This window comes from Panthera leo, chromosome E2 (assembly GCF_018350215.1).
Source record: "Panthera leo isolate Ple1 chromosome E2, P.leo_Ple1_pat1.1, whole genome shotgun sequence".
Taxonomy (NCBI): domain Eukaryota; kingdom Metazoa; phylum Chordata; class Mammalia; order Carnivora; family Felidae; genus Panthera; species Panthera leo.
In genome coordinates, this window is record NC_056693.1 from 41,997,547 (window position 1) to 42,015,430 (window position 17,884).

At 49.7% G+C, this 17,884-nt stretch overlaps 2 protein-coding genes across 11 annotated transcripts in view; one reads left to right on the forward strand and one right to left on the reverse strand.

Annotated features, from left to right (window-relative positions):
* TK2 (thymidine kinase 2) overlaps positions 1 to 14,011 on the reverse strand; it is a 34,224-nt gene extending 20,213 nt beyond the window's left edge. Inside the window, exons 1-6 of one of the 3 annotated variants that reach the window (XM_042917600.1) lie at positions 13,815 to 14,011; positions 12,851 to 12,882; positions 9,416 to 9,490; positions 6,426 to 6,479; positions 3,948 to 4,037; positions 1,286 to 1,359 (exon numbers count right to left, since the gene is read on the reverse strand). In XM_042917600.1, coding sequence (XP_042773534.1) covers positions 1,286 to 1,359; positions 3,948 to 4,037; positions 6,426 to 6,479; positions 9,416 to 9,490; positions 12,851 to 12,882; positions 13,815 to 13,929 — 440 coding nt within the window. In that variant the 5' untranslated portion in view covers positions 13,930 to 14,011. Of the gene's footprint in view, positions 1 to 1,285; positions 1,360 to 3,947; positions 4,038 to 6,425; positions 6,480 to 9,415; positions 9,491 to 12,850; positions 12,883 to 13,616; positions 13,795 to 13,814 lie in introns of those variants that run through there. The other 2 variants (XM_042917602.1, XM_042917601.1) reach the window with 2 other exon arrangements.
* A 2,010-nt stretch (positions 14,012 to 16,021) lies between these two features.
* The window catches only part of LOC122207583 (chemokine-like factor), a 32,344-nt gene continuing 30,481 nt past the window's right edge, over positions 16,022 to 17,884 (forward strand). For all 8 annotated transcript variants that reach the window (XR_006196931.1, XM_042917604.1, XM_042917607.1 and 5 more), the window contains exon 1: positions 16,022 to 16,217. Coding sequence is in view for 7 of the 8 variants with exons in the window: in XM_042917604.1 (XP_042773538.1) it covers positions 16,146 to 16,217 (72 nt within the window). In the remaining variant the exon portion in view is untranslated. The remainder of the gene's footprint in view (positions 16,218 to 17,884) is intronic.

The window sequence follows — 17,884 nt, forward strand, 5'->3', positions numbered from 1 at the left end:
AATACACACCAGCTCGGGACCAACAGAGAAGCCTTTGTAGTGGTCCCCTCAAAGGAGAAGATGTGAAACAGCTGGGGCCAGAGCCTGCGAAATGTGCCAGGCAGGAGACCCAAGAATGGCTGCAAGTCCCATTGCCCAGCAAGAGCTCACGATATGGTCCAGGTGCCAGCCCCACGCTGTGTGCATGCTAGGCAAGTATACCTGCCACAGGGCCCAAGGAGCTTATGGTCCAGCTGGCGGGGGTGGGCAGGGGAACCACAACAGACAACTGAACAAATACACATAGACAAAATTGAACCATGTGTAACTGCCATTTTGTGGGTCAAATTTGGTCAAAATTAATAATATCATACAGTTCAACCTGATCAGAAGTTGTCTCACACATTATGAAGGAAGCCCAACAGCAGTAATTAAAAATAAGAAAGAAGTCCGACCCATCCAGACAGGGTGGTTGGGGAGGGATGGGAGAGGTGACACTTAGGACAGTTGCAGAGGAGAGGGACGGGGGAGCCAGCATGTAGAGCCAGCACACAGGCCAAAGCCTGCAGCCCATCTCCCTAAGATCCCTAAAATCAGCAGTAAACTGAGCACAGAAATCAGGAGGGTCCCAAGCCTCTGAGGCCTCGGCACTGTGGGCCACCAGAAGTCCCCTAACCATGTCTATATGACAGAGTCCACACCCATGAGGAAAAAAAGACGGTTTTGGGTGAAAGGGTAATAGCCTGACCACGCCATTGCCCTGGGTCTTCACTCTGCCCCATATCCTCCCACTCTGCCATGTGATCCACATGGGCCCTCCACAACTCTCAGACTGGGGTCAGCTGGCGTGACCTGTTTTGGCCAATGGGGTGACAGCAAATCTGTAGCCGAGGACTGAAAAGTGCTCGTGCATTTCTGCTGGTGCCTCTGCTCTCTGCCATCACCATGAGAAGTGAATGTCCAGGCTGGCTTGCTGGTCCCAGAAGGAGGATGAGAGGCACAGAGAAGAGAGATGAGTCACCCCAGTCACCCTGGCTAGAGCCATCCTAGACCAGCCGACCCCCAGACATCACGGACAGTAAAGCCACCACCTGGCCAGCCACCCCAGATGACTGAGCAAAATCCACGCAGAAAGCTGTCTGCCACTGAGGCTTTGTGGTTGGTTGTTATACAGCAGGACTATGGCAGTACATGCGAGAGACCGTACAGGAGGTACTCAATATCTGTCACAGGAGTAAACAAGTTCCAATTTCATTTCTAAAAAATTAAGGGTTTAATAATTTATCAACTGTGTAAACTACAGTACCTTCTATACAGGTTTTCTACAAAAACATATCTTGCGCTGTGAATCGACCGCTCCATCAATCGTACCGGTGATGTCTAAAAGAAAACAAAGTGATTCACTGACTCAGGTCAGGAGGGCTTGGAGGATGCTTGTTGCTCCCCCCGCCTACGGTCTGTGCTGAACACGAGAATAGAGAAGCCATGGGATGGTGAGGCAGTCACCAGAGCAGAAATGTGGGTCTAACATGGGGCTCAGCTGTGCTCCGCCCCCCCCCCGCCCTCGCCACGCCCCGAAGCTCTCGGTGGCCGCTGCAGCAATGTAGGGACGGAGGGCTCATCAGCAGCAGCCTCTTTCATAGGAGAGGTGAGGCTCAAATGGATTATCAGTTTGGGGAAATGCTAGAAAAACCACCAAGTGCTGTCCAGTGGAAAGTGTGGTAATTATGGAACTAAATAGTGTGCATTTGCTTAACGTACGCCCGAGGTAAAGCCCCGAGAGGGCTGGAGTGTGTGTGACATGCTGGGGACTCTGCCATCAGTGACTGAGGGCCTGGCTTTCCGGAACCCCACAAAGATGTGAGACCTTTGTGCCTCTGCACAGGGCTGGCTGGGGATCACTGCAGACCTTTGCAAACTGGGAAGGACTGTGCCCAAGTGGGCAAACACTGCCTCACTCAGCCTGGCCCACAGCACCCACGGGACCTGGACTAGCAAATCAGAGGCATATTCAAAGCCGTAACCCAGGAATTTCCTGGGTGTTTATCTGTCCATCCATCTTCCTTTCCATTTTTTTCCATCCTCTTCTCACTTATGACCCTCTGCTACCCATATGTTGCTAGCACCCCACTCATCCAACTCTCCTTCCGTTCCTCCTTCCTTATCTATCTTTCTTCCTCTCCCATGGCAGACTTCCTTAAACGGAGAAACACACATATGTCCCCTTATATTCAGATATATTAGACACAATTTAGATTTGCGGTTGAGTGCCTGTTCAGGAAAAATAGGGTGAGTAAAGGGGGAAAAGTGCCAACCTCAGATGCTCTGACCTGTATCACTTAGGTATTTGGGGAGACAGAAACTCATACAGTTCTGCTCATATCTTTCCATCTTTAAAAGATACAGATTTGTGGAAGGATAGCTATAGTCACAACTGCCCAGCTCTGGATCAAACCACTCAGCTGAATAGCTGTGTCAACATAACAGGCTGTAGGGACCTCCCATCTCCTTCATGGACAGCATCCATGCTGGTCTTCCAGGTTTTGCTTACAATTTTGAACCACAGGTGCCGATCAGGTTCTCTTCAGTCAGCTCTCTTTTTAAGAGACTCTGTCCCTATTCACATGCCAGCTAATAGAGGGGGTCTAAGCGGCATGTTTGTGCCCTGTGATCTGTGCCAACACCTGAATGGCCCACAGGTAGACACAGGGACCAAGCTGAGCCAATCAAATTCTTTCTCCCAAGAATTTGAACCAAGAGCCAAAGGTGAAGGTTAGATCAGTGGTTCTCAAGAGTGGCTAAAATGAACAAATCAGGAGACTATAGATGCTGGCGAGGATATAGAGAAACGGGAACCATCTTGCACTGTTGGTGGGAATGCAAACTGGTGCAGCCGCTCTGGAAAACAGTGTGGAAGTTCCTCAAAAAATTAAAAATAGATCTACCCTATGACCCAGCAATAGCACTGCTAGGAATTTACCCAAGGGATACAGGAGTGCTGATGCATAGGGGCACTTGGACCCCAATGTTTATAGCAGCACTTTCCACAATAGCCAAATTATGGAAAGAGCCTAAATATCCATCAACTGACGAATGGATAAAGAAGATGTGGTTTATATATACAATGGAACACTACTTGATAATGAGAAAGAATGAAATCTGGCCATTTGTAGCAACGTGGATGGAACTGGAGAGTGTTATGCCAAGTGAAATAAGTCAGGCAGCGAAAGACAGATACCATATGCTTTCACTCATATTGGATCCTGAGAAACTCAATAGAAGACCAGGGGGGAGGGGAAGGGGGAAAAAAAGAAAAGTTACAGAGAGGGAAGGAGGCAAACCATAAGAGAATCTTAAATACTGAGAACAAACTGAGGGCTGATAGGGGGTGGGTGGGTGGCGGGGGAGGGGAAAGTGGATGATGGGCATTGAGGAGGGCACCTGTTGGGATGAGCACTGGGTGTTGTATGGAAACCAATTTGACAATAAATTTCATACCAAAAAAAAAAACCATGCAAACAAACAAAGCATGCATTAAAATCACCTGGAGAGCTTGATAAAACACAGACTGCTGGGCCTCATCTCTAGAATTTCTGATTCAGCAGGTCTGAGATGGGGCCAGAAAATTTCTAACACGTTCCCAGATGTTCCTGCTGCTCCAGGTCTAGGCACACTTGGAGAAGAACTGAGTTAAATAATGTTGAGCCCAGAAGGAGTCAGGTTGTGAACACTCAGGCTCACAGGGACATCTCTACCAACTTAGTGGCTAGCTGAGGCTGGTGGGGGAGGGCACTAGAGGCTGGAACTCAGAGAGCCAGGAACAGGAAGCCTTGGCCCCAAAGACAGAGAAGGCTGAGCAGTGCTGAAGGTCCAGCGAGGCTTCCTTGCAAGGTTCCCCTCCCTGGAAACCATATACCCACCACGGCAAGAACATTTTCAGAAGGCTAAAGCTGAGCATCTGAATGTACCTGGGGACGAGTGTGGTGGTCCAGCATCGTGAGCTGCACATATGTCTGCAGCGTGAAGCCCCATCGACAAGCATCGCGGTACAGCAGACCCTGCAGAAGGGAGAATGCAGCACTTTACCCCAAAAACCTCGAGCTGTAGAACTCTGGTCTCTTCAGTCACTGATGGCCATCTCGTGAAACACACATGGGGCTGTGATGGGGCCAAGGATGAAGCCAACATGGTTGCAGGGCCCTCAGGACAGTGTGGACAGACTAGAGCAATTATAGGACAACCAAGTAACAGCTGTAATAGGAGCCTGTATAAAGTCGGAGGGAACACTCAGTCATTCAGTGTTTACTGAGTCCCCTGCAGTCAGTTCTCTATCCAGCACTCAAAGTGAGCCCGTTAAACCTCACTCAGCTCTTGATGTTCCTCCACTCAGAACCTTCCAGGGGCTTCCCATTGAATTCAGAATGAAAACCAAACCCCTTACCAAAGCCCACAGGGCCCTAGAAAATCACTTCCATCTTCCCTTGTCTCCTACGACCCTCCCTCTGACTCAGTGTGCTTCCAACCACACAAGCCTCCTGAGTGTTCCCCCCAAACACCCAAGCACGACCCCACCTCAGGGCCTTTGCATTTGCTATGCCTTCTAACTGAACACTTTTGCCCCAGAAAGCTGTACTGCTCACTCCCTATGTTTAAGTCTGTGCTCAAGTGTCCCCTTGGCAGAGATGCCTTCCCCAACTATCTTATCCAAAAGAACAGCCCCATGCCCATCATTCTCTGTTGCCAGTATATATAAAACAGTCCATGTTCCATTTTTCATTTGCTAATAATCTTAAATTCTGCTCGTTTCCACATTTTTCCTTTTTTTCTCTCTCTCTCGGTGCTAATGAAATTCCAGTGCTCCGCATAGAAAACTGCAAACTCCTACCTGCAGGTGAAAGAAAATCTCAGAAAGCTTAGGAGAAACACTCTCCATCTGAAGGCTGAACAAACATCTCCCTGCATCAGAAACCCAATTCAGATAAAGTGATGAATTGAGACTTCACAAAACTACCAATCTTGCCCTTCTGTCCAGAGCAGAAACGTGTCTAGAAATACCTAATTCTATCATATTCTGTATTATAAAACTGTCTTTGGAGATGCTCTTTGTCCTGAGGAGACTCAGACTCTTGAGACCGGGACTGTGTCCTGTACAATGTCACCTCTGAGCCCTAACATCTATGACCTAACTATCTTAGCTGGTTCCTAAAGAATATGAATGTTTCCGAGGCTTCTTTGTTATGCCCAAAGAGAACGACTGGCATTCTATCTTCTCCCACATGCACAGAGGTGAAACTCTTTTCACGTCTCCGGGATTCTTTATTCAAAGGCTCTGAGAACTTCTGCCTTATTTAATTAATACCCTTTTGCCTACTTCGGGTATCTTCACAGCTCCCATCACCACCTACCAAATCACTACCGAATTGTCTTCTGCCTCCCCACATCAGAATATTAAGGCCAAGAGAGCAAGAGATTTGAGATGTCACTGCTCCAGAGTCTAAACAGTGCCTGGCACATGGCAGGCATTCAATAAATACTGGTTGAATGAACGAACAAATGAGCACCTACTAAGTGCCTGACAGAGCGCTATGTTGCAGCAAACACAGTCAGCCATATTAGACATAGTCCCTGCTGCTAGTGCAACTCAGAGTCTAATGAACCACACAAGGAGATGTCACTTGTGTTGCCAGAAATGAGGAGCCAGCACAAGCTCCCCCTGTTCCACGGGTCAGAGCTACTAGCTCTGTCATTTACCAGAGGTATATGACCTTGGGCAACTTATTTCAGCTGCAGTTTCCTCACCTGAAAAGTGAAACTAATCATCCCTACAACACGGGGCAGGAGCCCAGAACCATCATCCCTTTCTTAAGCTCCCTCTTACCAGACTCAAACTCCACCCATCTCTTTCAACCAGCCAGAGCAGAGCCTCCCTCATGGGGATGGAAGGAAAGAGCTCAAGCACACTGTAGCCCCTGCTTGCTAGGTCCACCCTTGGGAAAGCAAGAGGTAGCTACAGCGTGAGCCGAATTCAGCCCCTGGGCATTGCCAAGTGCAAACCCAAATCAGAGGTTTACCGAGCAACTTTGTTACTTAGAGACAGGTCCTAGGGGAGACCTAGGTTCTACTGGGTTCCTTCTAGAAGAGGATACAGGTAGAATGAGCCACAGGAAATGGACACCCCTGGCAGCCGAGGCTGACCACCTGGGATAGTTTGGGATAGTTGACAGGAGGTCCCTGTGATCTGCAAATGCCCAGCCAGGCCTCAGAGCTCCTTGACCTCAGAACACCAATATACTGCCATCTTCCAATTGCCCCTCCCTCTTTTCCTCCACCCCAGCTAAGAGATAGGAAAATGCCTGGGCAGGGAGGGGGCAAACTCAAACACTGGCACACCATCCGCAGCCACTTAAGCCAAAGCTGGCAGTTCACGCAGAAGACAACACACCCACCAGAGGATTATGGCCACGGACATTTCTCCACTTGGGCACTGGCTCCTGTAACACCTGCAAGGAAAGAAAATATCAGAAGTCTACTGTTCCTCAAGATTTGGGCACCCAGGTAGACCAAAATAGTGGGGCAATCCTCTCTTCGAAGCCACAACTCTATCTAGACATGGCTTTCTCACAGGACTTCCAAAAATGAGCTGAGAACTCTGTGCATCCCTGAATACACACATACCACCCTTCTGGGTGCCCTGGGAGCTGAGGGCAAGGAAGGTTCTCTCAATATCTCCTTCAAGTGTTCCATCCCAGCCCTTAACGTCCCCATGCCAGGCTGGGCAGACAGGGGATAGAAGCCAAGACAGAAGCTACTTGAGGCACTTCCGGCTGTGGTTTAAAGCCCAGCTTGCCAGCTTGGGGGCTCTCGCGTGACCTCAGCAATTTGCTCTGCCTCCATTTCCTCCTTTGAACTCTGCATTGGGCCCACTGACAGCTAAGAGTCATGTTTCATTAGTTTACTCCCTAAACTGTTCCAGAGCCTTTCTAGGGGTACAGGTATGTGCTGGAAAGGATTTAAATGGTACTCTCAGGGCCAAGAATTTGAGAGTATCCAGATCTATCTGGAGGCCTGAAAGTGCATGTAAGCAGGTTCTATAGGTCACAAAAGACCAAAAGAAAGCAATGCATGGAACCCATGAAGAGTAACGTCCTCTGACACGTTATACCTCTGTGCCTTTGCTCATGCTGTTCCTTCTGCCCAATATGCCCATCTCACCTCAGTTCACATCAACTTTCATTACATAGAAAATTCCTATAGATCCTTCAAAATCCAGCTCAAATATCCTTTCCTCTGTGAATCACTGTCTGCCCCTCAGCCCTCCATTGCTGTCCTGAGTAGCATATGCTGCACCACTCAGGCCCACCAGAGGCTGGTCACAGGCAGCCTTGACCTGTGCTCAATCTATGGCACTGCCATTCAATACTTACTGAGGACTCACTGTGCCAGATGCCATGCTAGGCAAGAACAAAAACCACCTCCGCCTCTGCTTTTATGGAACTTTAAACTTACTGGGAGAAGCAGACCTTAATCGGATCATCACAGAAATCACGTATTTTCAAACTCTAAGAAGAGGTATAAAACAAAGATACAGAGGGGCCAGAAAAATCTACACCAAGGTGGGTAACCTAGCTGGGGAGGTCAAAGAGCACTGAGCTGAGATCTGAAGGCTAAGTGAGTTCTTCCTAAAGCCACCAAAGCCCTTCTTCACGCTACAGAAAAACCAAACAAGGGTGTGGCCCCTGGAGCCAGACAGCCTGGGCTGGGACCTGGCTCTCTGCCACACACTAGCAGTGTGACCCTGGCCATTCATGTAACCTCACTGAGCCTTGGTTTCCTCCTCTGCAAATGAGGTGATAATTGCACCGACCTCACTGGGACTACTCTTATGAGGATGAAATCAATTAGATAATATATTGAAGCCTCAACACAGGCATATAGTGCCTGGCATATAGTATTATCCTCATTAGATGTGAACTTCCATTGTTATTTTTATTATTGTTGTCCATTGGCCCCAAGGTCTTACATAAGAACGTTAAGTGTTCCTAAAGTGCCATGTGGAGTTACACCACTCAGGTGTGTCAGGAGTCCTGCCTCCCAAGGTTTGATGATTCACTAGGAGGACTCACAGGACACAGAATATAGTGGTAATCACAGCTGAGATTTGTTACAGAGAAAGGGTACTAAACAAAATCAGCAAAGAAAAAGGGTGAACAGAGCAAAGTCTATGAGGAAACCAGGCACAAGTGTCCAAAGGGCCTCTTCCAGGGGAGTCACCCAGGAAGCACTTAACTCCCCCAGTAGCAACCTGTGACAAGATGTGTGAGGTGGTGTTCCACCAGGGAAGCTGGCCCGAGCCTGGGAGTTCAGGGTTTTTATCAGAGCGCAGGCATGTAGGCAGTCTCTGGCCGGCACATCCAAAAATTCCAGACTCCCAGAAAGAAAGCAGGTGTCCAGACTAAACCATATTGCTTGCACAGACAGTTCAGGCACAGAGAGCCACTTCTATCAGTTGGGAAATGGTGGAATTCTCCCAAAATCGAAGTTCCTACACGCCAGTCAAGGGCCAACCTCGCAAACAAGCCTCTCCAAGGACAGCAGTCTTGGGCCTGTGAACTCTTTCCTGCACAAGCAAGACAAGGGCTACAGAATGTTTATTCTTTTTACCAAACCATATATATGTTTAATAGAAGTAAAAAGCAAGAAGGGAAAGAAGGAAAGAAAAGACTCCAAAGGTATGAAAATTGTAGGATCTCTAGTGACAAAAAAGAGCCATAAACAGAAAAAATTACACCGCAGGTAATTACACCGGGTAGATTTGAATCTACGAGGAAGAAAAGTCAGGGTCTTAGTGTAGAGGCACTTCTTCAAGATCTGTGAGGTTATTCTGAGTGACTGGCTGTAAATGAACTAGAGATTAGGTTAACTGGCTGCCCATGGCAATACTCTGTAGTGTGCACATGGATATCACAGATGTGACACCATAATATGCTCCCTACTCTCAACAGTCTGCCTTCCTTCTCCACATGCAGACCCCTCTTAACCAGAATGCAGGAAAGTCTATACCTGCACTGTCTGACACGGTGGTCAGGAGCCACTTACAGCTATTACAAACTTCAAATGTGACTAGTCCAAATTGAGATACACTGTAACTATAAAATATGTTCCATATTCCAAAGACCTGGCATGAAAAACAGAACGTGAAATAATTCACTGATGATTTTTCTATTGATTACATGTTGACATAACATTTAGATTATGTAAAATTAAATATTTGGGTTTGTTTGGGTTTTTTTTTTTTTTTTTTAGCAAAACCATTAGAATTTTACATTACATATGTGGCCTGCATTATATTTCTATTGGATATGGCTGGTCTACACCCTCTGTAAGTCACTCCATCAAGCTTTCACAGGTTCTTTCAGAGCCGGTGTGGAGGCCGTACCTCAATCCCTGTTGTTTTGGAGAAGAACTCGAGGCATGTCGTCTTCCCACTTGCAATATTGCCCTCAACACAGATCTAACAAAAGACAAATACAGATTAGAACTGAAAGTCGAGCATCTAGGGGAGCATCAGGGAAGAATTTCTAGGGAACGGCGCACGTGAACAGCATAACTGGTTCAGTCCAAGAGTTCGATGTGCACACAGAATTCCCTCCACAGGAAATACCCAAGGTCCCACCATTAGTAGTAACAAACGGATTCCCACCCCTGGTGGTCAGCTCCAGGCCCACGATTGGTGGCCGCTGGTGGCCACTGGGCCACTGCCCTCCGAGACAGACCCTCCCTTACATTACTTCCTAGGCCATACATTGCTTGCCACAGCCACCCTAGCTCTGCCCTTCCCTTGCTCAACCCCTCAGACCATCAGATTTTAGGCCTAAGGGTCCAGCCTCCTTAACAAGAGCCTAATGGCTTTGAGGTTGGGAAGCATGTATATGTTATCTAGAACTTTTTTTTTGTAAATTAAAAAAAAATTTTTTTTTAACGTTTATTCATTTTTGAGAGACAGAGAGAGACAGAGTATGAGCAGGGAAGGGGCAGAGACAGAGGGAGACACAGAATCTGAAGCAGGCTCCAGGCTCTGAGCTGTCAGCACAGAGCCCGACGCGGGGCTCGAACTCACAAACTGTGAGATCATGACCTGAGCCGAAGTCAGACGCTCAACCGACTGAGCCACCCAGGCGCCCCTGTTATCTAGAACTTAACTCACAGCTTTACATGGAAGAACACACTCAGCTATGGACTGGAAAGTATTCAGACTGGAGAGAAGGTTGAGCACCTTGCAGTAGGCCAGGCCCAAAGATGGGTAACATACACCGTTACCAAATTTCACCTTGCCAGAACCCAAAGCAATGGGTCCTAACACTTTCACTGAAGTGAAAAGTGAGGTCTGTAGAAGGGCATAAAGCAGAAAGGACAGCTGGAACCCACACTCTGCTGACACTAACTGCAGTGGGAGAGAGGGCTCACAGACAGCCATGAGGGCACAGTGACCTTTAAACTCAGGCCGGAGGCACCCAGAGAGACGTGGCCCACGTATGTGACTTGCCCAAGGCACCAGGCCTGGCGGAGGGAAAAGATGGAATCACACCTAGGTCTGGCAGACCCCTTTTCACGACCCCAGGGAAGCCTCAATCACACCCCACATAAAACGCGGGGTCACAGTGGGCCATCTCACCTTGTTCCCTCACTATAAATTCTGCCAGTCAGCTGTGACTATTTCCTCCTGCCCTGATCCTAATGGGTATCGAGGAAGGCTAGACAATGACATTTCTAACAGATGCCAGCTCACTCCCGTAGAACTCAACACGGCAAAATGAACTCAACCGAGTGCACAAAAGGCATATCCCATTAGGGCAACTAATGGATGTGATGTTTTATTGCTGTTCTTTAAAGGAAACAAATTATCCTCTTCCCAGAAAATGAGAACAAGCTCAGCCTAGACACTGCTCTGCACAGATTGTTTTTTTCCTGTTCACTGCAGGAAACAGATTGCTTGGATGAGACCTTCCTCCAAAAGGGCGTGTTCCTATTCTGTGGTGGTGACTAACTTCACGGTTGCAGGTCAGCAAAGATGAGGACTTGAAGCGTCCTGTCTGGTGGGATGTCCCCTGGGCACCTCAGTTTGTCACCTCCCACTACCCACATACGGCTCTTCTTCCTGTTCCAGTCCTCAGGAAAGGCTGCACCATCCACCCAGACAACCCAACACCCTGGTAAGTCTTCTGTCCTCACCCAGTAACTCAGCAACTCCTCTGGACCCTGCTTCCTACTCATCTGCAGAACCTGGGCCTGTCTCCCTGGCCCCTACCCTATGTGGCTGGAGTGGCTTCCCCACTGGCCTCTCTGCCTTCCACTCTGGCCCGGCAGTGGCCCTCAAGTCCACCCATGGCCCACCACCATCTCTTCCTGAGAGGCAAAGTCTTTTAGAGGCTCCAGGTGTTGGGACCTGTCTCCACGCCCCCATGCCAGCTCTCAGGGGCCTGGCCAAAGCTTTGGGCCTGCAGGGTCTCTTCCTTCTATGACTCACACTTGCAGCTCCCTCTGCTCCAACACTCCAGCCTCCCCCTTTCCTTCATCTCCCAGGAGGCCTCCAGGCTCCCCAAGGCTCCCCTCAGGCACTGTCCTCTGGACGCTCTGCCCTCTACTCACAGCCCCCAGAATCACTGCTGTTCCAGGTCCACCATGGCCCTATTTATTGCTGTCTCTCCCATCAGACCAGGGACTCACCAGTGACAGGGGCTGCTTGGTCCCCAGATCCACACAGGAACGGAGAAGATTTGAACGATAAACAATAGCCATGGGCCTAAATGCAGGCCCCATACCACTTCTAATGGACCTACTGTGTGCCTGAGGGCATGTTGAACCATACCCAGAAAGCAGCCAGGGTAAGTCTGGCTCACATCAGTGCCTAGCTCAATAATTAATAGCACAATAATGTATCAATTCTCATTCAGCTCAACATTCTACCCCCTTCTCCTTCTGTGGTGTCAGAACCCACCCCACCTCTCATTTCAACATACTTTGGTAAATCTCAAGGCTCCCAATCACCAATCCTCTCCACGTGACTTTATTCCATCCTTGGCCTTCTCCATCACCCCAAATACCCAGGGCGCTTGCTCACCTTTTCTGCCCTCTGCAGATACCAGCCAAGGTATTCCTGCCACCATTCACCAAGCCACTTTCTTCCGAGCCACAGAAGCTACCGACTTCTGGCTCCCTCAAGAAACCGAGCCTCTGGATTGATGGTGACCAAAATATTGTTCCTCACCCCAGCCAGCTAAAGTCTCCAACATCCCCATGAACATGTCCAGCTTGGCCCTCCTTTGACCTTCAACCTCACACCAGTCCCAGTCCCATGTCAGAGCTGGCATCTCAAAGTCACTACACTGACTGAACCCATGTCTGTGGACCCATATGGATTCTCTCTGGTATCCCCACCCATCTCAGCACTGGAGGACAGGGAGCAGCAGTCAGCAGATCTCCCCTCACAGCCAGGCTGCCAACCACTAACCCAAAGTGAAATCAATCTTTGCCAGACAGGTGAGCATTTTTCAAATCCCTTTGTAATCATTCATCAAGCTGACAATCCAAATCTACCTAAAGGCTGTGAATACATGTATGCTCCTACCTGCGTAGACTCTTGATATGGAACCTCGTAAGAGGTGGCCTCTGGGAAGGGGGTCTGAGGCCCAGGGGTGAAGACAGACTTCCTCATCCCTGGAGATCCTCTTATATTTTTGTTTTTAACTGTGTGCACATATTTCTTCACTCACCTCTTCTCTCTCCTCTCTCTCTCCCTGTGCATATACAATCCTCCCGCTCTCTCTCTGTATATAATCCTACACTGGGGAGTGCACATAAATGAGGGACTTACCACTGATTTTTTCTCTTTTTCATTTTCTCTATCTACAAAAGAAAGGAAATCAATTTTTAAAGTCAGTTTTAAGTAATTCACTCTTCTTTGTCCTAGTTTTCAAAACCACCACAAAGAACAGTCATGTTTACGCTTACTCCCTGGCCTGAAAATGTTTTCTAATGACATCTGAGTCCCTCCATGGCTGGATGGAGGCAGACCCACCACTGCTGTCTACCTACATGGACACTGTGCAGCTGCTGCCTGGATCCTGTTGGCACCTCTGGGCCCCAACTGTGCTCAGCTTTTTTCACGTCGTATATCATACTTTCCATTTTCCATATATTTCATATTTATGGTCCTCACAGATGGGTCCAGTAAGTTCAAACAGAGTAGCCTCCAGTGGGACGCGACGGTTAAGAGTGGGCAGCAGGCATGGGTTTCAGCCCAGGGCTGACACCTTGGCCCAACCACCACACAGGCGCCACCCAACAACCCAAGGCCAAAGAACGCTAGGATTTGGCTATAATGGTGACTCCCATTTCTGAAAGGGGAAGTCCCTAGTCCCAGGGGAAGCAGAAAGGCTCAGAGCCTAAACCACCCACCACCCACCGGGAACTTGTTAACTGCAGCTGCCAGCCTCCGTCTTCCCCAAGGCCAAAAGAATCAGGACCAGGAGTGGGACGGGGACTGGGGCAGCGCGCACTCGCGGGGGTAGCGGATCCTTCTGCTCTCTATAGGGCTCCCCAGCTCCGAACAGAGAGGGGCCGGAGCCCCACGGCCCCACCCACTGGCGGCCACCCATTGGCGGCCGGCTGGGGTCCGGAGTAGCTGCCAACGATTGCCCTCGCCCCTCCACGCCCCCGCAGGAAATCCCGGAGGCTTGGAGTAGTTTCGGGTTCAGGCCAGAGGGCGGGGAGTGAGACGGGCAGCCGCTGAGACCCAAGGCGCGGGTCGCTAGACATGGAACCGAAAGACGCGTTACCCAGAGGCCAGGCCCGGCGCTGCGCCCCACGCGTCCCGGGGCCCGAGGCGGGGCTCCCAGTCCCCCCGCGCCGCAGCGCCTGGGCGGCCCAGCACCGCAGCGACCTTAGCAGCATAGCCCGGCGGACGGATCCGGCGGCTCCGTTTCCTTCCTGCGCCACTCAGCGCCAGCTCAGCGCGCCGCCTTCATCCCCGCGCCGGCTGCCGGGGCGCCTGCTGGCGCAGGGCTCTTAAAGAGACCCTGTCGTATTTCACCCTCTCTCCCACCCGGAAAGTACTTCAAGGTGTGGGCAAAGCCGTTTGCAGCCAGGACATCTTCCCGCCAACGGGACCCCTGACTTGGCAAGATTTGAGGGACGGATGGCCAACAATACCAACGACTGGTTGGTTAATAAATTATTGGAGATTACTTAATCGAGCACGTGTTCTATCCAGGCACCTGGCACATACTTAGGGTATCATTTATTCTTCTCAACGATGATCCTCCAAAACTTAGGTAACTTGATTAAAATGATCAGAAGTAGGGGCGCCTGGGTGGCTCAGTCCGCTAAGCGTCCGACTTCGGCTCAGGTCATGATCTCACGGTTGGTGGGTTCGAGCCCCGTGTCAGGCTCTGTGCTGACAGCTCAGAACCTGGAGCCTGCTTCAGATTCTGTGTCTCCCTCTCTCTCTGCCCCTCCCCCACTCGCGCTCTGTCCAGGGTCTTTGACATGTCCAGGGTCTAGACTGTAAATGTACTAGATCCCTCAAGGAAGTGTTAAAAAAAAAACAAAACAGGAAACAGGTCCAAAATGGGAGTTGCTTATGCTAAGCCCTAGCTGACCAAACCAAGATTTAATTGTAGTTTGGGCTCTCCCAGAAATGAACCCTTAGGCCAATCCTTCAGGAATCGCCTGATCAACACTAGTTATGTAATCTGCGCGACAGACCCCTGCCATCCCCTACAGCAAAGTAACCTTGCAATAACCAACCCGCTTTTTTGCCAGTGTAACTTCCTTGTTCTCACTTCCTTTTGCCTATAAAAGTTTTTTATTTTGTACAGCTCCTCGGAGCTCCTTTCTATTTGCTAGACTGGATGCCACCTGAATCATATCGATTTTTGCTCAAACTCTTAAAATGTTTAATATACCTCAGTTTATCTTTTAACAAAGAAAGGCACAACCAATATGCCAACTGTGCAGACAACTGGGGGTGGGAAGGAAGGCTGTAAATCCCGTCCATAGTCAGGTAGCAAAAATTCAACCCAGGTTGTGAGGTAGATGGGTATATATAATTCAACAGGCCCAGGCCCTGAAACCCAAGCTGCTGCAGTAAGAACTGTGTGTGCATGCCCATTCCAGTGCTTAAGTGGAGGGGTTTCCCACCTCTCCCAGAAGTGCAAGGTGCTAGCAGTCACCTCTAGGACAGGGAAGAGGACGTCATTTATGAGAGGTTTCACTCAGTCTCTAAATCAGCTACCCGAAAGCCAGAACCTCATCTAGTGCTTTCTGTGATATCTGCCACAGACCTAGCACAGGGCAAACGTGCCCTCCACAAACTTCAGGATTAAGTGCAACATTTTTGGGACTTGGGATGAAGCTGTTAGATCAGACTGTGATCCCCTGGGGACAAGGACAGGGTATGAGGCCCAGGCCATTAGTTTAGATTACACATATTCTACATCTATTATGTGTCAGACCCTGGGGACCCTGCAAGGAGAGAAACAGACACAGGCAAGCCCCTGGTTTTGTGCAATTTATATTCTTAAATATATCACGTAGTGATAAGTGCTATGAAGAGAAAGTGATGGTGGCGACTCTAGACGGAGTGACCAAGGGAAATCCTCTCTGAGGGGTGTTATTTGAGATTCCCAAAGTCTGGGGTTGCCCAGCAGGCATTCCTGAACTCCACCCCCCCACCCCCATCCCGCACCCACCTCCGGAAGCACTCCCAGACAGGAAAACCCATATGGACTGCTGGAGAGCAGTTGTCCTTGGTGCCTGGTAGTGCGGGATGGGGCGGCATTAAGAGGGACCAACCAGCGTGGTTCCCCATAGGTCAGTGGAAATGTAGCAGGCAAACCCCACCAGTTCGGGGAGAGAGGGAGAGAGAGGGAGAAAGAGGGAGAGAGAGACAGAGAGAGAAGGCGAGAGAGGCGAGCAATCCGCTCCCGTGGGGCGCATGCGCACGAGTGCAGACCACGGTGACGTGCGCGCGCGCGCGCGGGAATCCTAGCAGGGCCGCGGGCGGTGGCTGTGACAGTTGCGGTCGCCGCGCGAGGACTGGTGGAGCCGTGCGCTGAGGAGAAGGTCTGAAGGAAAGAAGCGTTGTTGCTGGGTCGGCTGCGAGCGCGATGCAGACGCTGAAGCAGAAGCATCGCCCCTTCTGCTTCAGCGTGAAAGGCCAAGTGAAGATGCTGCGGCTGGTGAGGCCAGGCCACCGGGTGGGGGCGGTGTTGAAGCGTGCTCAAGGGCAGCGGGAGACGGCTCTCAAGTGTACAAAGCGGAATCCCCTGCCTTCTCTTTCTTTTAAGTTTTTTTTTTTTTAAGTTTATTTATTTTTGAGAGACAGAGACACAGCGCGAGTGGGACAGGGGCAGAGAGAGAAGGAGACACAGAATCTGAAGCAGCCTCCAGGCTCTGAACAGCACAGAGCTTGAGGTGGGGTTCGAGCCCTCAGAGCCGAAGTGGGAGGCTCAACCGACTGAGCCACCCAGGCGCCCCCCCTGCGTTGTCGTTCACCCTAGGCCTGCCGAGAGGCAAGGCAGTTCACGGTGCACCCGGGGGCAGAAGGAGAGAAGGCACTGTCTGCCCTTCAGGGGTTCACGGACACAGTCACAAAGCAAAGTGCGCAGGTCTGAACGAGTGGCCTCCACTTGGCCCTGCACACCAGCCACCCAGGTTACCAGGCCAGGCAGCTGTGCTTCTAGCCCGCAGAGGACAGTGGGGCTGCCCGCTTCCTGGCGTCAGGCATGGCGAGCGCCCTGCACTCAGTTCTGAACAGAGGTCTGGAGAGAATGAGCCATGATTTGGAGGAAGGTGCCCTGGCTGGTTAGAGCAGTAGAGACTGTCACGGGAGAATATGTTGAAGGAACTCAAGAAAAGAAAAGGAGAAGGAAAAAATAATATTTACATTTTAAAGTGGTGACCTCTCTTTAAAGGAGGGAATGGAAATAGAAGTTACAGGGAAACAGTTCCACTTAATACGAGGGAGAATTGTCTATTGGGAAAGTTGCCCAAATTAAGTGGCCACACCACTTGGGAAGGGAGTACATTGCTGAGCAAAAGCTAACAGGCGTAGATGAGCGAGGATGCTGTAAAGGAGATTCACCCTTCAGGTGAGTGGGTAGAACAAATTGCACACAAGGTCCCTCCCACACCAAAAGTCTGTGATTCTGAGAAACAACTATAACTTAATACAAGTCAGAACGCATAAGAGAGGTTTAGAAAATTACTTTAGAGTTCGAAGAACAGAGAGATTACTTTGGGTTAGGAGTAAATAATCAGGGAAGAAGTGGCCTCAGGGTCTGGAGTTTCATGCCCACTACTGAAAGCTCTGGAACACTGGAGGAGAAACAAGATCTTGTGAGAAAGGTTTAGTTTCAGACATATCAATTCCTGCAGCAAACATCTGGAGTATTTAGTTATATTCTAAAGATCTGACTTGGGCCCTGGAACAACAAAGACAACCAAAACAAAAGTCTCTGACTCACGGAATTTCTTCAGTGTAGTCAAAGAGACAGACCTATGAGCAGAGCCATAATATGTGAGAAGATGGGGATAGGCCAGAGAGTGAGACATATAACCAAGGACAAGATAAAGAGAGGTATCATGAAACTTCCTAGAGGAACAAAGGGTGGGGTCTGAAGGACAGCCACCTGAGCAAATACATGGAGGCAAAAAAAACCAGCATGATTTATGCAGCAAATTTTTTTTTGACTTGTGTAATGTTTTTACTTTTGAGAGAGAGAGGACATGTGGGGGAAGTGCAGAGAGAGTGGGGGAAAGAGGACCTGAAGCAGGCTCCGCGCTGACAGCAGCCACCCGATGTGAGGCTCAAACTCACAGACCGCAAGATCATGACCTGAGCCAA